Below are 21013 nucleotides of genomic sequence, written 5' to 3'. Positions count from 1 at the left end.
CAAATATCCCCACGTGTAGTTTTGGTATTTAAAACCTTTATGTAAAAAACAAGAGCGTATAATCTCTGAAACTTTTATAAAAATATGTTCCCAGATTACACTGCTACCTAATGAGATAAAAAAGTTTTGATTATATATCGCTGATATAAAATACAAAGAGGAAAACTGAGACGTCAAAATATACGATTTTTATCAATTTTTAAAATAATATTCATAGAATTAAAACAATAAAACTGAGGATATCCATTCTTTTAGTCAAGATACATCTTAATATTGCCTACGATACAGTAGTGGGTAAATCCCACTTATTTCAAAAATTAATTGAAAAAATCGCCTTGTCCCACACTACCCCTGTCCCAAACCTCACCGGTCTCCCCTATCACAAAGAAAATTTTGTCGTTCAAGGACAGACAACAAATCCACAGAGCACAAAATAGAAAAACCGTTTGCCAGATTCAAGAAACCTAAATGTCATTTTTAACCCAATCAGCCGGATAACGAAGAGCTGAGTGTAAATACGGGGTCCTGGGTCCAAATTCTGAACGATAAGATCCCGAAAACCAAAATCCCAAATGAGCTTAAACAGAAGTAGATTTTGATTCTCCAATAGTGTCTTGGATAAACGGTAAATGGAACTCTATTTGCACAAAAAGTCATTGAAATTCGAAGAATTCAAATTCAATTTCGAATTTTCATACTAAATTTTCGAACAAGGTGGGGAAAATTGGGAAAATTTATGAAATATTGCACTAAAAAGCTGGCAAAAGAGTTTCTCAGTGATTATGGAGTGATTAAATACTGGGGCAAGAACATCAAATGTCGTTGTTCTGTTTTTTCCTCACAACAATGTAAAGACCGTCACATTTTGACACTTGAGCACTTCGAAATTCTAACAGTATGTACCTCAGCCACCTTGCGGAATTATCAAGAAGTAAGACAGTCTCTTTTTTGGCTTCTCAAATAGATTTTCGAATTTTTGAAGATCTACTTGTGAATGGAAAGAATGAATCGAAATCCCGAATGGGCCAATATGCCGAAAAGTGAAATCATGAAATCGTCAAATGTCCGAAGAGTCAAAATCCCGAACATCAAAATCTCGAATGGGTCAAAATTTCGAAAAAGTGAAAACCCCGAAATCCGAAATTCTGACTTTTTAAAAGTATCATGCCTACTTCCAGGATTGCACCCTCGTTTGTTGGAGGCAAAGGGAAATTTTCTGTGTCTTGGGAAATTATTCTACACATTATCCTTCATATAATTTGATCCCTTTCAGGATATCAAACATTCGGGATTTTGGCGTTCAGGATTTTGGCTTTCGTGTTTTGGCCCTTTCGGCATTTTGGCGTTCGGGAATCTGGCTTCGTATAATTTCGTCCCCTTCAAGTTTTAAACTATTCGAGATTTTATTGTTGGGGATTTTGATCTTCCATATTTTGGCTTTTTGGATTTTGGGTTTTGAAACGGAATGGAGCTGAATTAGCAGAGAACAAGTTTTGAACGAGAATACTCGGCTTTACAAATTTATCGGTAACGGTTCAATTCAATTTATTATACACTGTGAATTTAGGTTACATCAGAGGTTTTCGTATAAGTCTCCAGTAAATATACGCTGTTCGATTCCTGATTAGGGTGCAGTAGGCTAATTGTAATCCGAATCTTGTCCTTATAGGAATAAGTTGTCAAAATATCCACAAAACTCAAAATCGATAGATTTCATTATCATATATCTCTTGCTCTTTGAAGTCAAAATCCAAATTTCTATCCGCTTCTTTTTGAAATATATTCCGTGTACCTATCTAATACTATCGTACAGGTTTTCTAGTTGTTCTCCTTTTTAAACATCACAACAAATTCAATTTAAATTTGAGTACAAAAGACATGTTCGATGTGTTCGAGAAATACAGGAATAGAAATATTAATTTAGTGAAATTTTCCTTTATCTAACAGGTTTGCCAGAGGCATTAGAATTTATTGAACTTTTATTCAACTTTTTATTAAACTTTTTCGCTAGGAATTTGAGATTCCAAAAATAAAAGAACAATCATCAATGCCATTCGCAACAGGAAGCCAAACTATTGCACCCAATAAAAATGTTTCTCGTTCTTTAAAATGGCATAGAAATGCAAATGCGAAGGTGGGAAAATTATCCACGGATGCTACACGAATAACCGAAAAATTGGGAAATTTTACAGAAAGCACCGCAGGAAATGCAATGAAATTTACCCAATGTTTTGCTTTTCTCAAATTTTCTGGTTGTGAGGTGAAATATTTTAAAACGGGAATGTCAATGTGAGATTGAACAGTAAGGTACTTCTGCTGATTTCAGTGAAGACTGCTGCTAGAAAACTACTTCTACTAGAATATGTTATTCACATGAATTATAAGCCTTAAGGTGAAAACGTTCCTGAAGGAACAAAATCCCATGAACTCTTACTCGAATACATACTAAACTTATTAGTGGAATTTACTGCAATAAAACGTACTGAAACACAGAAAGTAATCAATAGATCCGCTTAGGAAGTATACGAAATGTAAACAGAAAAGTTATAGTACAATTCTCAAATAAATTTTATTAATAAGAATACCAATGATACATCTGTATAACTTCATACGGAATACTTGCAGTTGTTTTTCAATGAAATTTACCTCGAATTGCGAATTAATTTCGTGGAATTTTCCATTTGAATGTATCTTTTAGGAAAGTTACGCTTTAGGAACATGTTTACATTTATAGTATTCAGAGAAATTATAGCAGTATTTAATGATAAACTTTATTTGGAGTTTAAGCAGGAATACGGCATGTTTGAGACACTTTTTTAGATCTTGACTTTAAGGCGTTATTTACAAAACTCAGAAACTTATCTTGAAACTTTGTATATCGCTTAGTATAGTTTTTGTCACATTTAATTAAATATTCAAAGAATAATCCACCGTGTCTCAAACTTCCCAAAACTCAAATATACAGGTTCTCTCCTAAAGTAAATTTGTGAACATAAACATAAGAGTGATTTATCTTGAACACTCAGGATCACCAATTATCCAGAGAGAAGTATTTAAAGGACCAAAGAAGCATTTTATTCTCTATGTCTATATTATCTTCTACGATTCTCTAATTAAGGCGTTAGTGAACCAAAATTATTTTAATCTGCTTATAGCGTTCTTGGCTTTATCTTTGCAACTATTAAACGTAAACTGGCACTCTCTTAAGGGACGTAAGAGCTTCTGGAGGAATTTAAAGCCTTGTCAAAGACTCGGTTCGGTAAGTCAGCTATTTTATTCCTTGGGGAATTTCTTATGAATCTAGAAAAGTATGTACGTAGAGCGGTCTTTATAATAGAGGTTTAGCCTAGTTTCGGAAAGTCTCAGGATCCTAAAACCAATTTTATTGCTGTCACAGAACCTAATAGGTCGTTTGTCCTTAATAATCCAATCCTAAATTAAATTTTCCAAAATATCTTGACTGATAAGAAATTGTAACAGTTAAGCTATATGGTTAAGCCTTAAGGCTTCGACAGACCTGAGGATTAGCCGAGAGACGGCTTAGCGAAATTATATTCGAAATAATGATTAAACTACATTTCCATAATTTTCCACTAAAAGTCGACTCTCGGCTTAAATCGTAAGTGTGTCTAGGGCATTCGGTCTGATGCCCGTATGAGGGCCTTGACAGACCTGAGGATTAGCCGAGAGGCGGCTTAGCGTAATGATATTATAAATAATCGTCAAACTATATTTCCATCATTTTCCACTAAGTCGTCTCTCGGCTTAAGTCGTAAGTGTGTCTAGGGCATAAGGCTAAATCTCATTTCCGTGATAGGGGTTGAAACTAATTTCCAGGGAACCGAAATCATACTCCTGCCATACTCTGAGATTTTTTCGATAACTTCAATTACAATAGATGTTTACAGAAGTTAAGATATAAGAATTTGACCTAATATTCATGAAAAAGACGACACGAGGGAATATTTTAAAGTGACTATCATAGAAGAGGCGATAGAAATCTTAAACCTCTCACCATTTTCACCATGGAGTTTGAATTGAAAAGTTCACGGGGGGATTGAAGGTATCTATTTGTTGTGTAAATGGTAATGTAAATTTAGTCCCTCTCTCAACCGTGGAAGAATCAGAAATTGGGTGAGAATACAAAAGCTGATTCTTTTCTCTGAAATATTCCAAAATCCGGAAGGGAATTTGAGATATTGCTTATTAATTCTTGATATCTCAAACACGTGCAAATATCCATTATGGTTCTTCCCATATTGAGACATTTTGAATAATTTTAAGGGTATCTCGATGAAGGGAAGGAAATGACTTTGGAAGATTAGGAGGATTATAATCCGATAAGATCCCTATGCGTGGAACAATGAACACAGTAATCGATTGTCGGATTAAAATATCCTATTAATTTTAGGTGAGATATAGTCAATATGTTAGTACATTGCATCATCAATAGGAGTTCAATAATCTTTCCAAGGTTCCGATATGTTATAACTCAATCATTGATTATTTTAGAAACTTAAATTCTCATTTAAATTTTGGTACTGTATCAAAATATCAAATGAAACAATTACGTCTCGAGCTTGAGGAGTGTTACAATGCTTTAGCAAGGTATTAACTTTTAGCGTGAAGCATTGTCGGAGATAAGTGGGGAGATTGTGTGGACTTATAGTGTGACTTTAGATTGGGCAAAAGCAAGGGAAAATGCTCACCTGTATCTTTGTTGCAATGGCAACAAGTTTGGTCATCGGGGGCTGCGTCGGATGCACAACAAGGCACACATTGATTATTTAGGCGGTCGAGATGGAGCGGGAAGGCGCATGTGACGCAGGAATACTGGCCGGGTCCGCTGCATGAGCGACACGACTCGTGGCACGTCTTGCACGTCTGTGTCGGTGGATCGTAGTACTGTGAGCCTAGGCACTCCATGCACAAACCACCGTCAAGCATAAAGTGTGACGGGCAGGATGTGCACGCTAGCGGACCAGCTCCGTTGCACGTGCGACAGTAGTGATGGCACTTCTGACACCCGAAAGGACCCTTAAAGAAGCCCTCTGGGCACTCGGGATGGCATTCGCCACTGGCAAGTTGCCAACCCGTCGGACACGTCACGCACTGATCACGCCGTGGACCACTGCACGTTTGACAGCTAAGGTAGCACTTGGCACAGTTGCCACGATCGCTGTAGTAGCCCTCGGCGCACGTGGTTCGACACTCACCTGACTGCAACTGTAGACCACGTGCACATACTGTGCAGTTCATGCGTGACACGCACTTCGTGCATGTGTGTAGGCAACGCACGCACACACCTGCCTCCATGTAGTAACTGTCGTCGCACGCACTCACGCATCGGCTGTTCTGCAGCAGCAGAGAAGCCGAGCACGAGAGGCAGTCGTGTTCTGACGGCCCTGTGCATGACTCACACGTTGAGTGACACGGATGGCAATGGCCATTCTCCGCGTACTCAGCTAAAGAAAAATTATACATTATTACATTAAAAAGCACTTATAGATCTTAACTAATAGGGTTTTAGACAAGAGAAGTGGCCCTCAGCACCTTAATCTCATTTTCGACTAATACTTGCAAAGCCAAGATAAGAGGATCACAAGAACTTCACCTAGTTCGTTCCGAAAAGCCAAGAAGAACTACCCCTTATCTACCCATATCTGAAGTAGGAGACAACCAATCTCCGAAACATCGTAGAAGAAGGAAATAGAGAAGTTTTTAAAAAGATCTATAGGGTGTAAACAAAGTAGATTTTGTTTCTCCAATAGTGTCTTGGATAAAAGGTAAATGGAACTCTATTTGCACAAAAAGTCGTTGATGTTCGAAGAATTCAAATTAAATTTCGAATTTTCGTACTAAATTTTCGAACAAGGTGGGGACAATTTTTTTTTAAATATCACACTAAAAACCTCGCAAAAGAGTTACTTAATCACTAATGAGTGATTAAATACTGGGGTAAGGACAGTAAACGTTGTTGTTCTGTTTTGTTTTTCCTCATAACAATGTGAAGACCGTCACATTTTGACACTTGAGCACTTCGAAATTCGAACAAGATATATCTCAGCCATCTTGTGGAATTATCAAGTTGTAAAAGAGTTTCTTTTTTGGATTTTCAAATAGATTTTCGAATTTTTCAAGATCTACTTGAGGATGATAAGATAACGTGTTTCTTGACTCCACATTTTATGTACTTCGCTCTCCATAGGCACTCTCCCTCGCACTCTCACAACGGCCTAGTTCTAGCAAGCAGATAGGGGAAAGTGCTCTCCCTTCGAACCTTCATGCCTTCGTATAATGTGAATTTCTTTTGTTTTTTTGTAAGAGATTTACACTAAATTATCACGTAAATAACAACAATTGATGATAAGCCAACTAATATTTGATAAAAATGTGTAAGCCTCTTAGGAAAACTAAAATAAAATTCACATTATTCGAAGGCATGAACGTTCGAAGGGAGAGTACTTTCTCCTAATCATAATTATACTCGTTGTTTGCGTAATGTAAATATGGGTGACTTTGTCCTTCGGGGATAACTTTGCCAAAATGCTATTCGTAAGCTTTTCTTTAATTCTTGCACTTCTACCACGTGCAGTAGATGCAGACCATCCTTAAGTGCTAGAATTAAAGAAAAGCTTACGAACGGCAGGATGATAAAGTCAGCCGTGAGATCGTATGCAGGAAGTCATATGTAGGAGACAGTGTACAGAGGATCGTTGCAGGATGTTGTTTGCAGGGGTTGTTTTTAGGGGATTGTTTACAGAACGTCGTTTGAAGGTGATGTTTGTAGAAGGTCGTGTGTATTTGGTCATGTACAGGGGGTTGCTGGCGGATCGTTTTCAGGGGATTGTGTGCAGGACAGGGTCCTGGTAAAAATCACAAAAGCAAAAATCGCGAAAGCCAAAATCCCAAAAGCTAAAATCCTGAATACTTAAGATACTTAATTCGGGATTTTTGCTTTCGGGATTTTAGCTCTCGGGATTTAGGACCTTTCGGGATTTTGGTTTTCGTGAGTAGCCACTGATGAAGGCTTGGAAACCGAGCCGAAAGCTCTGGAGATAGTTGATGTGTTTCCCTGAGTTATTGCCTCTTCCTTACGACTTTTAGCTTTCCCTATTGTTGCTTTGTTCAATAATTTCTGTGAGTTTACCAAATCATCAAATCATACATTAGCAACGTTTAAAATTACATCTTAGAATTTACTAAGCTCATTCTTTAGTTTATATTAATTCTATTCATTTACATGCTTTCGTTATCAACGGTATAGAACTGGGAAGAAGTCTTCATGATCGCATGTGTCACGAGAAACGATTTTAGGTATTAGTGTTGCTAAAAATTAAATTTCTGAGAGTGGCCAAAAACGGTATGACATTTTTTTGAGAAGTTTGCTCAAGAGTCTGTATCACATTTTCATGATTTTAGATGGAAGAACGGATTTGTAATACAAGAATTATGCTCTCAACGAATACAGTAATCACAGTGATAAAAGTTTCTAAAAGCTCCAAGTTATAAATTTGATAAAACATAAAATAATAAATGAAATTTTAAATGTTTTAAATTTTTAATCAGTTATTTGGAAATATTAAAAATCATAAATGAAATTTATGTAATATAGAAGTGAAAAATTTTCCCAATTAAAATGATTGCAAATGAACTTTTAGTAAAATAAAAGTAAACTGATATTTTGGAAAGCAGTGCTGAATACTGATAAAATCGGATATTTAATCGAAATGTACGTTCATTCAACACTGAACAACTGAAATTGATTTTCCATACTCTTGTTATTTGCATTGAAACGTGTAAAAGAGTCAATGGTAATCACTAAAGATTAATATATGAAACATTTTGGAATTAAAAATTCAAAAGCTCGAACCGGAAAGTCAGATATGAACCAATATATTTCTTGTTCGCTATTTCAATTTTAACGTAATTGTCCTGAGAGCTTTGTTATGAAGTGAAAGGATGTGTTATCTGCATATTGTACATTTAGACAAAATTGCATTTCTATTGTTTCATCTTGTTTACATATTCAATTCTGCATATCACTACAAAGGGTTTCATGCTGCAAACTGTAGAATATGTGTTTTGTCGCATAAGATATGATGCTCGTATATTTTTTGCCTCTTTTATGCAGAGGGTTGGTTTTTTGCCTTTAAAGTAAGCACAATGTTTGTGGAGTAGCCTCGGTGGGATATTGTTACTTTTCATAATTAATATTAGTTGACAATGCAAAGGATATCTACATAAAATTAATTTTAATTCAAACGTTGTAGTATTTCTTAAGTATGTGATGATAGCACTGCGTGTCTAGGCTATTTAGATGATTTTAATTCAAGAGTGCATTGTAGTAAAATGTGCTGAATTTAATAGAACTAATCTGCCTACATATTCCACTTTGTGCAATACGATTTTCCCGTCACTTTCACAAGAGACAGCAATTAAAAGGTGCTTCATTTACGGCTTTTGTGTGTTATATTCCTTACGTTTCTGTATCTTATTTAATCGTATCACGTAAAATACTGTATAATCATGCTGATGAGGAAAATAAGGGCAGAAAAGTATGTTATTCCACTTTGCAACAGTATAGGCTAAAATTGGAGGGTTGAAAAATCTATTTTGAAATATTCGTCATTTTCGCTTGAATGAACAACCAGGTAAATCACGGTTTTATAAATGGGTTAACGATGCGTCATTCAACAAGTGATTCTTCATTAAAATCTTTGCAAATACTTCAGTAAGAAACGTTAAAATTGAATCAACTTAGACCAAAAGCAAAGGTGGAAGAGAACTGCAGGTGTTAGAAATGGTCATTCAACATAATAATTGCACTCCCCTTCCTCCAATTCAATTTTATCAATGATTAAATACTCTTTTCAGTATAAAAGCAACATTCAAAGGAAAATTAATGTTATCTGAAATACAAATTAATTTATTTTATGAATAGTCAGTCAGTACTATATCCACGTACATTTTCGGTTTTCTTGTTATATGGCAGTCGTTAGAATTAGAATCTAAGGTAATAATAATAACATTAATGCATCAAAATATACAATGCGAATATACAGGATGAGTCAAATGAACTGCAACTTTTAAAAGTGCTGTATTTTTTAACTGCTCGAACTCCAAGAGAGAGCAGTTTTTTTTTATTCAAAAATGAAACTTATTAACGTAGGGTAAATTAAGATAATTCAAAACCTGCTCCAAATGGAAATTTTTCGCTACTCCAAATGGAAACGTCACTGTTTTCATGATAAATACAGTACTAAATTATTATATTTATTAATTTTATAATAATTAGCGGCGGTGGACGCTTGTTACTCTCTTTTTCTTATATTAGCACACTTTGCTCTCAAGAGATTTGTGTCTCAAAAGTCAAATGTTATAATAAATAAATAAATAAATAAATAAATTTTCTATACCTCAGTTTCATTATTTAGTTAATTTTGCTCCAATTAAGCGAAAATCCATTCATATTCACAAATTTTAATTTGTTAATTTCTCAGAAAAATTAAAAGTTTTCACCATCGAATTTTTCATTAATCGACCATGTTTTCCAATGAAAAACACAGTGAGGTGACTGTTGTTTATTCGATTCGTTTAATATTTATGTCATATTTCTGGGTAATTTTAGTTAAATTAAGTGCTAATCTTTATTGTTAACGGTACGTGAAGTTTCAAATGAAATAATTACCCATTTCGTGAACAAAAAGGGTTTTTCTGAAGTGTTTAAATGCTTCAATAGGAAACCCCAGAAATATGATTTTTTTGAGAGATTTTCTTACTGTTTTAAATGGAAAAGGAGAAAAGGCCAGGAATAAGAACAAATCCTGCGCTCAAGAGCAACTCAACAAGGTTTTTGAAGCCTTTCGTCGCTGTTTCACTTACACTGTTTGTCTCCAATTAGAAACTTTCCCTTGTCTCCATTTGGATTAATTTATTTCCAATAGAAGTATTTTACACTTGCGTATTTTTCTTGTATTTAAGAAGTTTTCAAATTATATCTAAAGAATTTTCACTAAACAGTAACATTCTAGAAGAGTCAAGGAGCAAATTTATGTAATTCTCTTGAGAAGAAAATATGAACTTAATGTGTTGAATCTTCTGTCAAAGTTAAAGCGTCTTGAAATGGTTTTGAATTAAGACATTTACCCTACTGTGGTTCTCCAAAAATTGTCAAGTGAAAAAAGAATGAGTTGTATGGAATAAATTCTGAAGTAAGAAAGGGATAGGGGAAAGTGACCATGCTTGATACTGTAAAATGATGTCCAAGGTTTGTGATTATTTTCTGATTATCACACAAACCGAAGCGATTCTTGCACTATGACAAAAAAATGTCTCACTTATTAGGTTCATAATCCAACCTCAAATAGTTCTTGGAAATCCTTAGATTTTCCTCAAGAAGAAAATGGAAATTCAGTAGCGATTTTTATACAAGTTGGGTCCGGGGCCTTCCTCTATAAAAATTGATTCGACAATTCGGAGACCCATTTTTACTATAAAAATTTCACCGGATACAAAAAAAATGCACATCAATATTTAGACGGAACTCTAATCTATCTGCTTAAATCGTTTGTAAGACTGGTTATTAGTTTTAAAATCACTCTTATGTAATTTTTCTAAGCCATGTTTTTATGACATTAGGGTGCTAGCGAAAACCATTTTTTCACTTTGAGTCCATGAAAATGTCACTCTGCAACCTTAAAATTCAGGCAACAGGGTTGAAAGCTATGTCAATTGACGATAAAATTGGAGGATTACAATAGGTGTAATTATGAAAGAACCACATCTAATGATAGATTTGCCACAATAAAATTATCATTCATGGACCCTTCTTAAAATATAGGATGGACACAGGTAGAATTTATGAATTTGTCACCACCCTCAAAAACAGTGCCCCCAAGTAAAAATATTTCTACATAAATATTAGTACTGATGAACCCTCTATGTGCCTAAGATAGTAGTTTTCCTGAATAGCGACATTAATTAAGAAATACTTAGGAAATATCATGTATCGAAATTACAGTTTTGGGCCTATTTTTGATTTTTGCTTCCTGAAACTAGGAAAAAAGTGCTAGGATCCTATTTTTTTTAGGAAATGTGAGGCTTAGCACCAGCTATTGAAATATATTGCGATGAGTCATAACTATTGATTAACATAGGAAAAAAATAGTTATTATCAAGCTTGGATCGTATCAAGCATGGTCACTTTCCCCTACTTGGCTTTTTTTAGCACATGACTGCTCTTACGTGCTTCTGCCTAATCTACGTTTTCTTGAGTTGGTTCCTGGCACGTCACGACTGTTTGGTGGCTTTGGAGCACAAAGAGAACTGAGGAAAACAGCCGTTACAGGAACCAATGCAAAAAATGTTGATTACGCAGAAGCACATGAGAACATCATGTACTAAAGAAAATGTTCTGGAGAAAGATTTCCCCTTATCCTAGCGTTTTTCAAATCAACAACTCAAACCTATCCTGGAGTAGGGGCAACACCACCATTCTGTCGTAGATTAAGATCGTAGAGAATGGATTAAGTTAAAATTATCAATCGAAAGATCTGACAAACTTTCATTAAGATATAAACAACAATTTTTGCCTAGGACTAGGGTTAGGGGTTTAGTGAAACGATTTACAAAACTTTTCTAATAAATAAATAAATGTATTTTAATATCCTGGATTACTTTCCCGAAGTGAAAGTTAAGTTTTAAAGGTTACGCTCAGAATTTTATAATACTTTAAGTTGTAGAGTATTTAAAATCTAGAGTAAGAATGTTTAATTTTTTAACGTATTTTGTACCTAAAAGGAAATTGAGTAATTCATTGATGAGAAGTCTAAGATTTATGAATTAATTAATGAGTTATTCGATTATTCAATTGGCGTTAAAGGGTTGAGCCACCCCAGTTTTTTTAAGCGCTTCATTAGAGATTATTTCCACCGGATAATTCTCAGTTCATTAGAATTTCCAAGAAGCTCAGTGTCAAAAAAATCATTTAAAAAATAAAATATTCTGTTTGAGAATTCTCATCAGAGATACTTAAATTCCTTGTTGGCTCTTTTGCAGGATGAGTTTTGTATCGTGTGGTATTTGTTGGTTTGTAAAGTAAATAAAAATAAAAAGTGAAAAGGGATTATGTGATGGATTTAAAAAAACTCCTAGGTTCATTCAAAATCCGTTTTCTAGGAGAAGTGTTTGCACATCATTAAGTAATTATGAAAGTCAATATAGCGATAAACTACATAGTACGATAGGAAGCAGTAATTCCATTGATTTTCTTCTCTCTGCTCTCTCTTCCAATTTTATCTTCAATAATGTAGTCTGAGAAGTTTCAAAGAAGATTTCTCAAAAAATTCTTTCCATACATGAACTAAGAAGTTGTCTAATTTTTTATTTACAACAAAAATTTCTTCATGGCAATGTGAATAAAAAAAGGATGTGAATTTTTTATGCGGAAAAATTCTTGCTTATCTTAGGAATTTGTATTTTTCCACCAGAAAATTCTTTTGGAATTGTTGAATGGACTGGAACTCGTTTAGATCTCTCAAAAGATATTTTAAGCAAGTTAGAATTATTTGCAGCTTGTGGGATGACTATGAAAATTATAATTCACTTCCGAAAGCAATAAACTAACTAACTTTAATGTGGCTTCTGGGGTCGGTTGACTCGATTAGAGTGCGTATCAAATTTTGGAGTGTAAGGAGAAAATAAAATACTTGATAAAAATTTTTCCAGAACATCATCTAATTGTACAAGTATTCCGAATATACTGAGAAAGGGTTCTAAGTTTAATAGACACCATAAGACTCTTATGTTCTAAACAGACTTACAGCTTAAGCCTGAAAGAGCTTAGTTTAAAACTGATGGAAATGTATTCTAATCATTATTAGGTGAGATTCTTAACAATCTCACCTACTATAATCCTAACAAAATTTCATGTCCTCCGATCGCGCTCAAACTTGGCCAAAATGTGTTTCGCCACTTCCTGATCACGAATATATGGGGGGCTAAGTTACGTTCCCGGCCGGCCGTCCGGCCGGCCGGCCGTCCGGCCGCTCTTTGGAGCTTAATAGCTCCTAAACTAAAAAAGATATCGACTTGCGGTTTTCGGCAAAGGTTATATATCGCATGAAAATTGCAACTTGGTGCATTGACCCCCCACCCCCCACCCCTCCTTCCGCCATTTTGAAGACCCCCCTTTTTTTGTTTTCTCAATAGCTCCGCCCCTATGGCATCGATCGGGCTCAAATTTTAGTATGTTATAGCTGGGCCTTAGAGCTTTCCATCAATACCAAACTTAAGGTCCCCCGACCCCCCTGACCCGAGCTATAAGGGTCCAAAAAAAATTTCTTAAAATGGCCATAACTCCGGTTCTAATTGTCAGAATTTAAAAAATGAGGACTTTTTGGAAAGCTCTCGTGAAATGCCACTTCCTCTTCTAACATCGCAAGTTCATAAAACCACCGCTAGGGGCGCTTTTTTTAAAAAGAAAATTTTTAAATCTTAAAAGTTAAATAACTCAAAAATTCCTTATGCGATCGGGCTGAAATTTTAGTATGTTGTAGCCGTTGATTATACCTATCAAACAAAAAAAACCTTAAGTCGATCCATAACCCCTGACCCGAGCTATAAGGGGTCAAAGTTCGAACATTGACCGGCCTCTATCTCCGGTTCTAATTAACATATCGACATAAATTTTACCTTTTTGGTTTCGTCTCGATGAGCACTTTCAGATGGAAGTTCAAAAAATCACCACAGGTGGCGCTGTGATAACGTCAAAATTCATCGAAATTCAAAGACATTTTTCTCAAAAACGGCATTGTGCAAGTTAATCAAATTTTAGTATGTTGTAGTCCAGTCTAGGACGTTTCCAAAGTGGTGCGTATGTGCGCTGTGGTTTCAATAGAACCGGAGATATGAGGGGTCAAAGTTCACGAAATTCAAAAAATCATATCTTCGGTTCTATGTGACCGATTTTGATGAATGAGGGCTTAAACGAAAGATCTCACCAAATGCTACAACTTTCTAGAATATTTGAACTTCGTGGGACCAACACCAGGGGCGCCACAGTCGAAAAACCAATTTCAATATCACATAACCTCAATTATCTCGACTGTCGCTGAACCGATTTTGATGATTACTTCAACATAATTGTAGAGCACATTTGTCTCTACATTTCGTCCATACATCATTTTCCGCTCAGACTACGCTATCACTCCGATTTTGCCGTTTAAGTGTGAAAAAATTGATTTTTCCAATAATAACGCTTTGAAATCACTCAGATGCCAATTTGACTGCCTCTACTCCACCAAGACACTTAAAATAGGGTTTTAAATGGAAAATCCCACAGAATACAACAATTCTTTGATATAGTTGAAGTTCAACAAATGACTACTTGGGGCACTCTGGATGAAAAAACGAGTTAAGAAACAAAAAACCTCGATTATCTTGGCTTCTGAGTAATCGATGAGATCATGTTCTATGGGAAAATTATAGAGAACATTCTGGTCTACATTTCACCCATATAACACTTTTCTGTCAGTTCATCCAAATCCTTGATATTTTGGTTTAAATACAAAATTTGTATAATTTCACGAATTTGATTCAAGATGACTGAATGGCGTCTCCCAACTTCAGCTCTAAATCGAATTTGCATGCACTCCGAGTTAGCTCACGTTAAGAATCTCACCTACATAAGCCGGTTAGGATTATCTGTCCCTTTAGATTATAATACAGTGGGACCTCGATAGAGTCAACTTTTCAATTATTATTGAACTAATAATATTATATGACTTTTTCGAAATTAAAATCAATGTTTTGGTGTATCAACTTAACGTTTTTAACACAAGAAAACAATATTATGATAAAATTCGTATATTAACCGTGTAATCAATTTTCTTTTCGTGATTTTAAGCGTTTTGACCGGTTGAAAGTTCTCTTGTCTTTTTTTTCTTGTCTTAAGATTTTTTTAAGCCCTATGATCCCATATGACGTGTTTTCCTGTAAGCACAAAAAAACCATTTTGCGGTGAAGGGGAGGTGTAGGGAGGAAATGAGGATCATAATAAACTTATTTTTTAAACTATGAGGAAAAGTTTCGACTTCACGATTTACGTGAGATTCTTTACAACTCAGCCTTTGTGGTCACAGGTAAAATCCGACCTTGTCAGATCGGGCCCGAATTTTAAGCAATTTCTTTAAAAAATACCTTTTTAACCCTTTAAGGACGATTGGAACACCGGTGTCCCATAAATAAAATAATTTTCCCTGACTACCTAAAGTTATTTTTTTTCATATGTTTATACGTAATTGCAAAGTAGAAGGTTGAAGGAATCTAGGATACTTTTTGCAAGTCTCCACCTATTTGTTATATAGTAAATTTTTAAGTTAAAAAATGGCGAATTTTTAAATTCTCATATTGAAAATTAATTTTAATTATTTTTTTACACTTCCAGTTTTTTTTTTAAGTAAATCCATTTTGGAAGAAGAAACTACAATACTCAAACATAATATTTTTCGTTAGAGTGAAAATTATCGGTCATTGATATCATCAGAAAAATTACTTAAATTTAAAGACAATTTTAAAGACAAAAAATACACCAAATCAAACTCTGTTGTCTTTTCGAAGGTTAGATGTAAGACGTTTCACAAGTTTTGTTTATCGGTTTCATTTTTATTGCTGATTTTCGGTCTGCGAAAACTGTCTCGTCGTTAAAGGGTTAAAAAGAAAATTCTCCTATCCTTGTAGGCAGAAATGTTAGAATTTTTTAAAAAGGCAATTTTAGACGGAAATTGCTTCTATTGTGTAGACACCATCACGAATATCATATTTTGAGAGGGACTTTCAGGTTTTCGCCAGTGAAAAAAGGTCACCCTAAAATGAAAACACTTTTTTTTCGTTTTATCCAGAGCTTTCGGAGACGAAAAAAGTGTTTTCATCTTAAGGTGACCTTTTTTTCACGGGCGAACACCGAAAAGTCCCTCCCAAAATACATTGCGCCAGTTCATCATCATTGATTACGAATATCATATGCGCTAAAAATCGTTTTCGTGGACGGCCCATCCCGTCCGTCGTATAACCGGATAACGACAAGCGGTTTTGGACAAAGATTAAATATCGATGGGCCTCTAGAAGTTGGTGATGTCAGATCCAAAAAAATTGAAAAACTCCATATTTCGGAAAGCTCTCGTAGAATACTATAACTTTTTTGACACCCCGATTCCATCCGATTTAATCGAATTTTCGAAAAAACAATTTTCAAATATTCAATTTCGAATATTCCGAAAATTATACAATGATTTCTCTTTAAATAGCTGAGGCTGAGACCTTTCCAGTGGTGTATACTATCCGTATCTACTCCAACCCACTGTACCCTGACCCTTCCTATATCCAAATGGACCGGACTCTATCACTTATTTTTATTAACCGATTTCAATGAACTTTTTTTTCTTACGTTGGCCTTTTGGATTCAGATTATTTAAAATAGAAAATGACCAGAATTCGATTGTGATTCTATGGGAACACTTCCGGTAATCTCCAGTGGAAATTTATTTTACCTCAAGAAGAAAAACAAATTTTCTGTCTTGCCCAGAGCTTTCGGTCCGGTTGTGGACCTTCTTCAGTGGTCGACTAGACTATGTTTTTTGATTTTCTGAAGTTCTTTATTTTTGGAAAAATAGAGGATCATCACCAGCAGTAATCACTTGCGAAGGTTTTAACTAATAGATAATTAGTTTTCTTGCTACTTTTCTATTTTTTTTTTGCAATTGTGGCTTTGATGTGATTTGATTAGGCGCTTTTTTTTAGAGAAAAATAACATCAAATCAAATCAAAAATCAAAACACATCAAAGCCACAATTGCAAAAAGAAAATTTAGAAAAGTAGAAAGAAAACTAATTATCTATTAGTCAAAACCTTCTCAAGTGATTACTGCTGGTAATGATCCTCTATTTTTCCAAAAATTACGAACTTCAGGAAATCAAAAAACATAGTCTAGTCGACCACTGAAGAAGGTCCACATCCGAACCGAAAGCTCTGGGCAAGACAGAAAATTTGTTTTTCTTCTTGAGGTGAGATAAATTTCCACTGGCGATTACCGGAAGTGCCCCATAGAATATCCATCACGCCAGCTCATTATCCAACAATTCGATTGTGAGTTGAATTTTGGGGGTAAAGAATCGCGTCGAGCTAATTTTATCCGTTTCGACAGACAAAAACAGTTTACTTGACGTGTTTTTTTACCCTCAAAGTTCAACTCAAAATCGAATTTTCACGCATTCCGAGTTACAATCACCCCGAGTTGCACGCATTTCGATTTCGCCTGTAAAGAATCTCAGCCACCATAAGCTTATCGGGGCTTATCACTGGTCTTTATTCAGGATTTCTGTCGAATTTACTTTAAATTGCATATCTCCCAGGAGCCTTTCGGACTTTGACTGTGCAGAAAAGTCATAGAGTGTATTAGTATTATCATCACAATAGCAAGTTTAATAAATGAAGGAAAATAATTAATTAATTCTCTACAATTGTAGATGCTGTATAAAACTCTATAAATATCTGAAGAAAATTGTTCGAAATTTCTCAAAATTGCATCGTCTTTAGTGTTCTATGAACAATAAGAAACTTAATAATTTTAAGTAAATTCTGAAGAAGCTTTTAGCAGTCGTTCCAGACTTTACTCCATCTTTATTTTACGAGTGGAAATAACAAGACAAAATTTTATTATTAAAACAAAAGAAAAAAAGGAAAATTAGCGAAAATATTGAAAAACATCTGAGGCAAGTATTTTTCATTTCCTTTGGCTCTTTGAGTCATGCACCCAAATGCGAAATTTTAGACACAAAGTACGGTTGGTAAGAAAAAATTTCTCCACAGCGAGAAAATAAATTTTGTTATCTCTACCGGAAATGTGGTAGCAAGTAGCAAGAAGTGAATAAATATTCTTGCAAATACACCTTGTGGGATGGATGAGATGAGGGGGAATGGAAAAAAAGTCAACAACTTCCTCCCGCACGACTTTTTTTTTTACTCCCCACAGCATCCTGCAGCGTCCCCCTCAAAGAGTCAGCAGCAAGGGGGAGACTTTGTGGGGTAGAGAAAAGCTCCCTCGAGCTTATCTCAACTTCTTTTGCTCTACCCATGTCATCCCTCTCATAGGGAAGTCTTGCTGAGGCCACCCTATAGTCATCAACCCCAAAACTAACCACAGCATAGCAAACATTAAAATATGAGAAACTTACATTCATCGCAAATTTCACTTCCTGCTGAAATGCATTTTCCCTTCTTATTCTTAATCCAATTGGGCTTGCAAGTGAGACAGACGCCATTGGTGGTGCATGTTGCACAGCCTGTGCTACATGGTAGACACTCTTGGCGCTTCTTGTCGCTGTAGAAGCCATCTGGGCAGCTATTGACGCACTTGCCATCAATAGCAAATCGCCCAGGCTTGCATGTGATGCACTGGGACTCTGATGAACCATTGCATGTCAGACAGGATGAATGGCACGGGGCACAACTGCAAGGCAGACAAACCGCAAAAATCATTAAAATTTATTGAAAACTCTAGTTATATAGCTCAAGTCTCAAGAGTTCACTCTATCTCATGGACTTTTGAGCAATTTCTTCATCAACTGTACACAATACAATCTAAGCTACCCAAGTAGCAATTTCTTACCATCATTTCTAATTTAAGAAAATGTAATGTTACGGAAAATCAGCATTCATAGAGGCTAAATCCGGAATCAGACAATATTCACCAAAAGAAATACGGAGCAATTTCCTGTATTGACTTACGGCGTTATCACACTTGCATATTAAAATTTTAATGTGATTCACATTAATTGTCGCTTGTGAGCGTCCAAATATGTTATTTGTGTCTTTGAGTCACTTAATATTTGGGGTTTTTCTATTTATTGATAAAGAAGTGGACTTGGCCTGCAAAAATAAGTCTAAATTTACCTAAAGCATAAATATTTTTCACATTAAAAAATTAATGAGAAAATCGCATTATTTTTTCGCACTAATGCTGTAAATCAATTTATATCAAATTTTGCGGGCCAAGTCTACCTTTTTATCAACAAATAGATCAAATTTTGAATATAAAATGATTCAAACACACAAATTACACATTTGGACTCTCGCCAGCGACAATTAATGTGAATCATACTAAAATTTTAATGTGCAAGTGTGATAACACAGTTAGTATTGAACTGAGGACCTTTTACTATCTACAATAAGTGCCCTATCGACTTAGTCATGAGAGCACCTTCTCTGATAGACTAAAAGATCGTTGGTAGCTGTTTAAAAATACGTCCCGAATGACGAGTGCTTTTCTGTAGGTGCTATTCGTAATTTTTTTCAAATTAGGTTTGAGAATCTCAGTATCTTAGTATGGGGATCTCAGTGGCACAATAGGCAAGACCGTTGGTTCTTGGGCGGATAGATCCCCGGCATGACTCACAGTTGTGAATTCGAGTCTATCCCGGTGCAAAGATCTGAATGTCTAGTAAAGCCATTTTCACTGTGATATAGCGTAATCAAACTACACCGCCTTTGCCCAAAACCTTTCGGAGCATGTAAGATGCATCCACATTGCGGGGAAGGCGTTCCTGGACAATCTACGATCAGCAGATTCTTCCAACACGGGATATACGACAATATTTTATTTTATTTTTAATTTCCTTTTCGTTTTAACTTTTTAAATCTCTTCATTTTGTAATTTTCTTGGTTTTTTCTTGTATTTATTTTTTTTTAAATTCACAATTGCGGTAATATTGTTACAATTTTGGAAGGGTAGGGTAAAACCTTCCAACCCCAGCAATCACCCTCAATTGACTCCTGATCGAAGAGAAAGCGAGATGATCTTTTATGTCCAAGGCAAACACCAGAATTCCTCTTATAGACTTTTTTGCTTCACGTTTGTAGTTAATTTTTGAGGTTTTAAGGAGACAAGGAAATTCTCTCCCACAATACGACCCTCGAACAAACCGCAGTGAATTTTTCTGAGGTCACCCAAGAACGAATTGAGACAGATCTCTTCCACTCAAAGGAGTATCCAAACTAACGAGTGAAATATTGCACTGTTTTACGGTTGGAATTGTCTGTGTATGCGTTGCTCAAAAGAATTATAGCCTGAAGCGAAGAATTACTTTTTTCTAAAAAATCGCAAAAATATTAAAACTTCGGGGCAATCACCTTATTTATGTACAGCGCACAATAAGTTTTGCTTTGTAAAGTTTGATTATCTAGAGAAAGTGAATAAAATCTAGATTTAGTCTAGTAGTAATTATAGTGATGAATTCTATTTAAAACAATATAAATGATAAATTATGTCAAAGCACTGCCCTAGGTACAGAAAGGTATGCAGTTCCGGAATTCCGGAATTACAACAAATATGTAGTTTGTGAGAACTGAGTGAAGATATTTAATTCTCCTTCATGTGGAGTATACTTCCCGAAGAAAATGGTAAGCCTTCCCTGGAACTTCATTTCTTTTTCAATAACTTTGAAATCTAAAGTAAAGTACTATATATTACTTGGGTCTTTAAATAAATAAGTCTATTTCATATTCCACATAAAATCATTGTTTCAAGATCTCTAGCTCAATTATTAATAGGGGTAGTATTTTTTTTCTGTGCCTTAGTAATAATTGGGTAATTAAAAAATCATTCTCTCTAATTAATAATTCCCTTTTTTATTTTATAAAATAAAACTTTTGAAAATATTTACATTATCAAAATTAGATCGATATTAGCTAGATTCATGTGACTGTGCCTCTTCGGTGCCTTAAGATATTGTCCTATAAATGGCTCTCTTATAATTGAAAATCTTCTCTATTCTCTACACGTTTAGCAGAAGCTCAGATGAACAGGGAGTATAAGAAGACTGGCACGTATAGGAATATTCTATTTGTTCAAAGTACAAAATTAAATTTAGCTTTTTACCACTGTCATTTCCCCTTCAAAAAGAAACTCAGTTTGTTAAACAAATGATAACAAAATCACGTTTTTTCTTCTAAAAAC

The 21013-nt window shown here is 35.1% G+C and overlaps 1 protein-coding gene across 1 annotated transcript in view; it reads right to left on the bottom strand.

Moving 5' to 3' along the window:
* The window catches only part of LOC129803747 (furin-like protease 2), a 146017-nt gene that overhangs the window by 11424 nt on the left and 113580 nt on the right, over positions 1 to 21013 (bottom strand). The window contains exons 9-10 of the mRNA XM_055850518.1: positions 18234 to 18508; positions 4710 to 5465 (exon numbers count right to left, since the gene is read on the bottom strand). Of these exons, the coding sequence (XP_055706493.1) occupies positions 4710 to 5465; positions 18234 to 18508 (1031 nt within the window). The remainder of the gene's footprint in view (positions 1 to 4709; positions 5466 to 18233; positions 18509 to 21013) is intronic.

Source organism: Phlebotomus papatasi, chromosome 2 (assembly GCF_024763615.1).
Source record: "Phlebotomus papatasi isolate M1 chromosome 2, Ppap_2.1, whole genome shotgun sequence".
NCBI classification, from domain to species: Eukaryota; Metazoa; Arthropoda; class Insecta; order Diptera; family Psychodidae; genus Phlebotomus; species Phlebotomus papatasi.
Note: the sequence above shows the minus strand (reverse complement) of the source record. Positions and strands in the feature narration are given on the sequence as shown.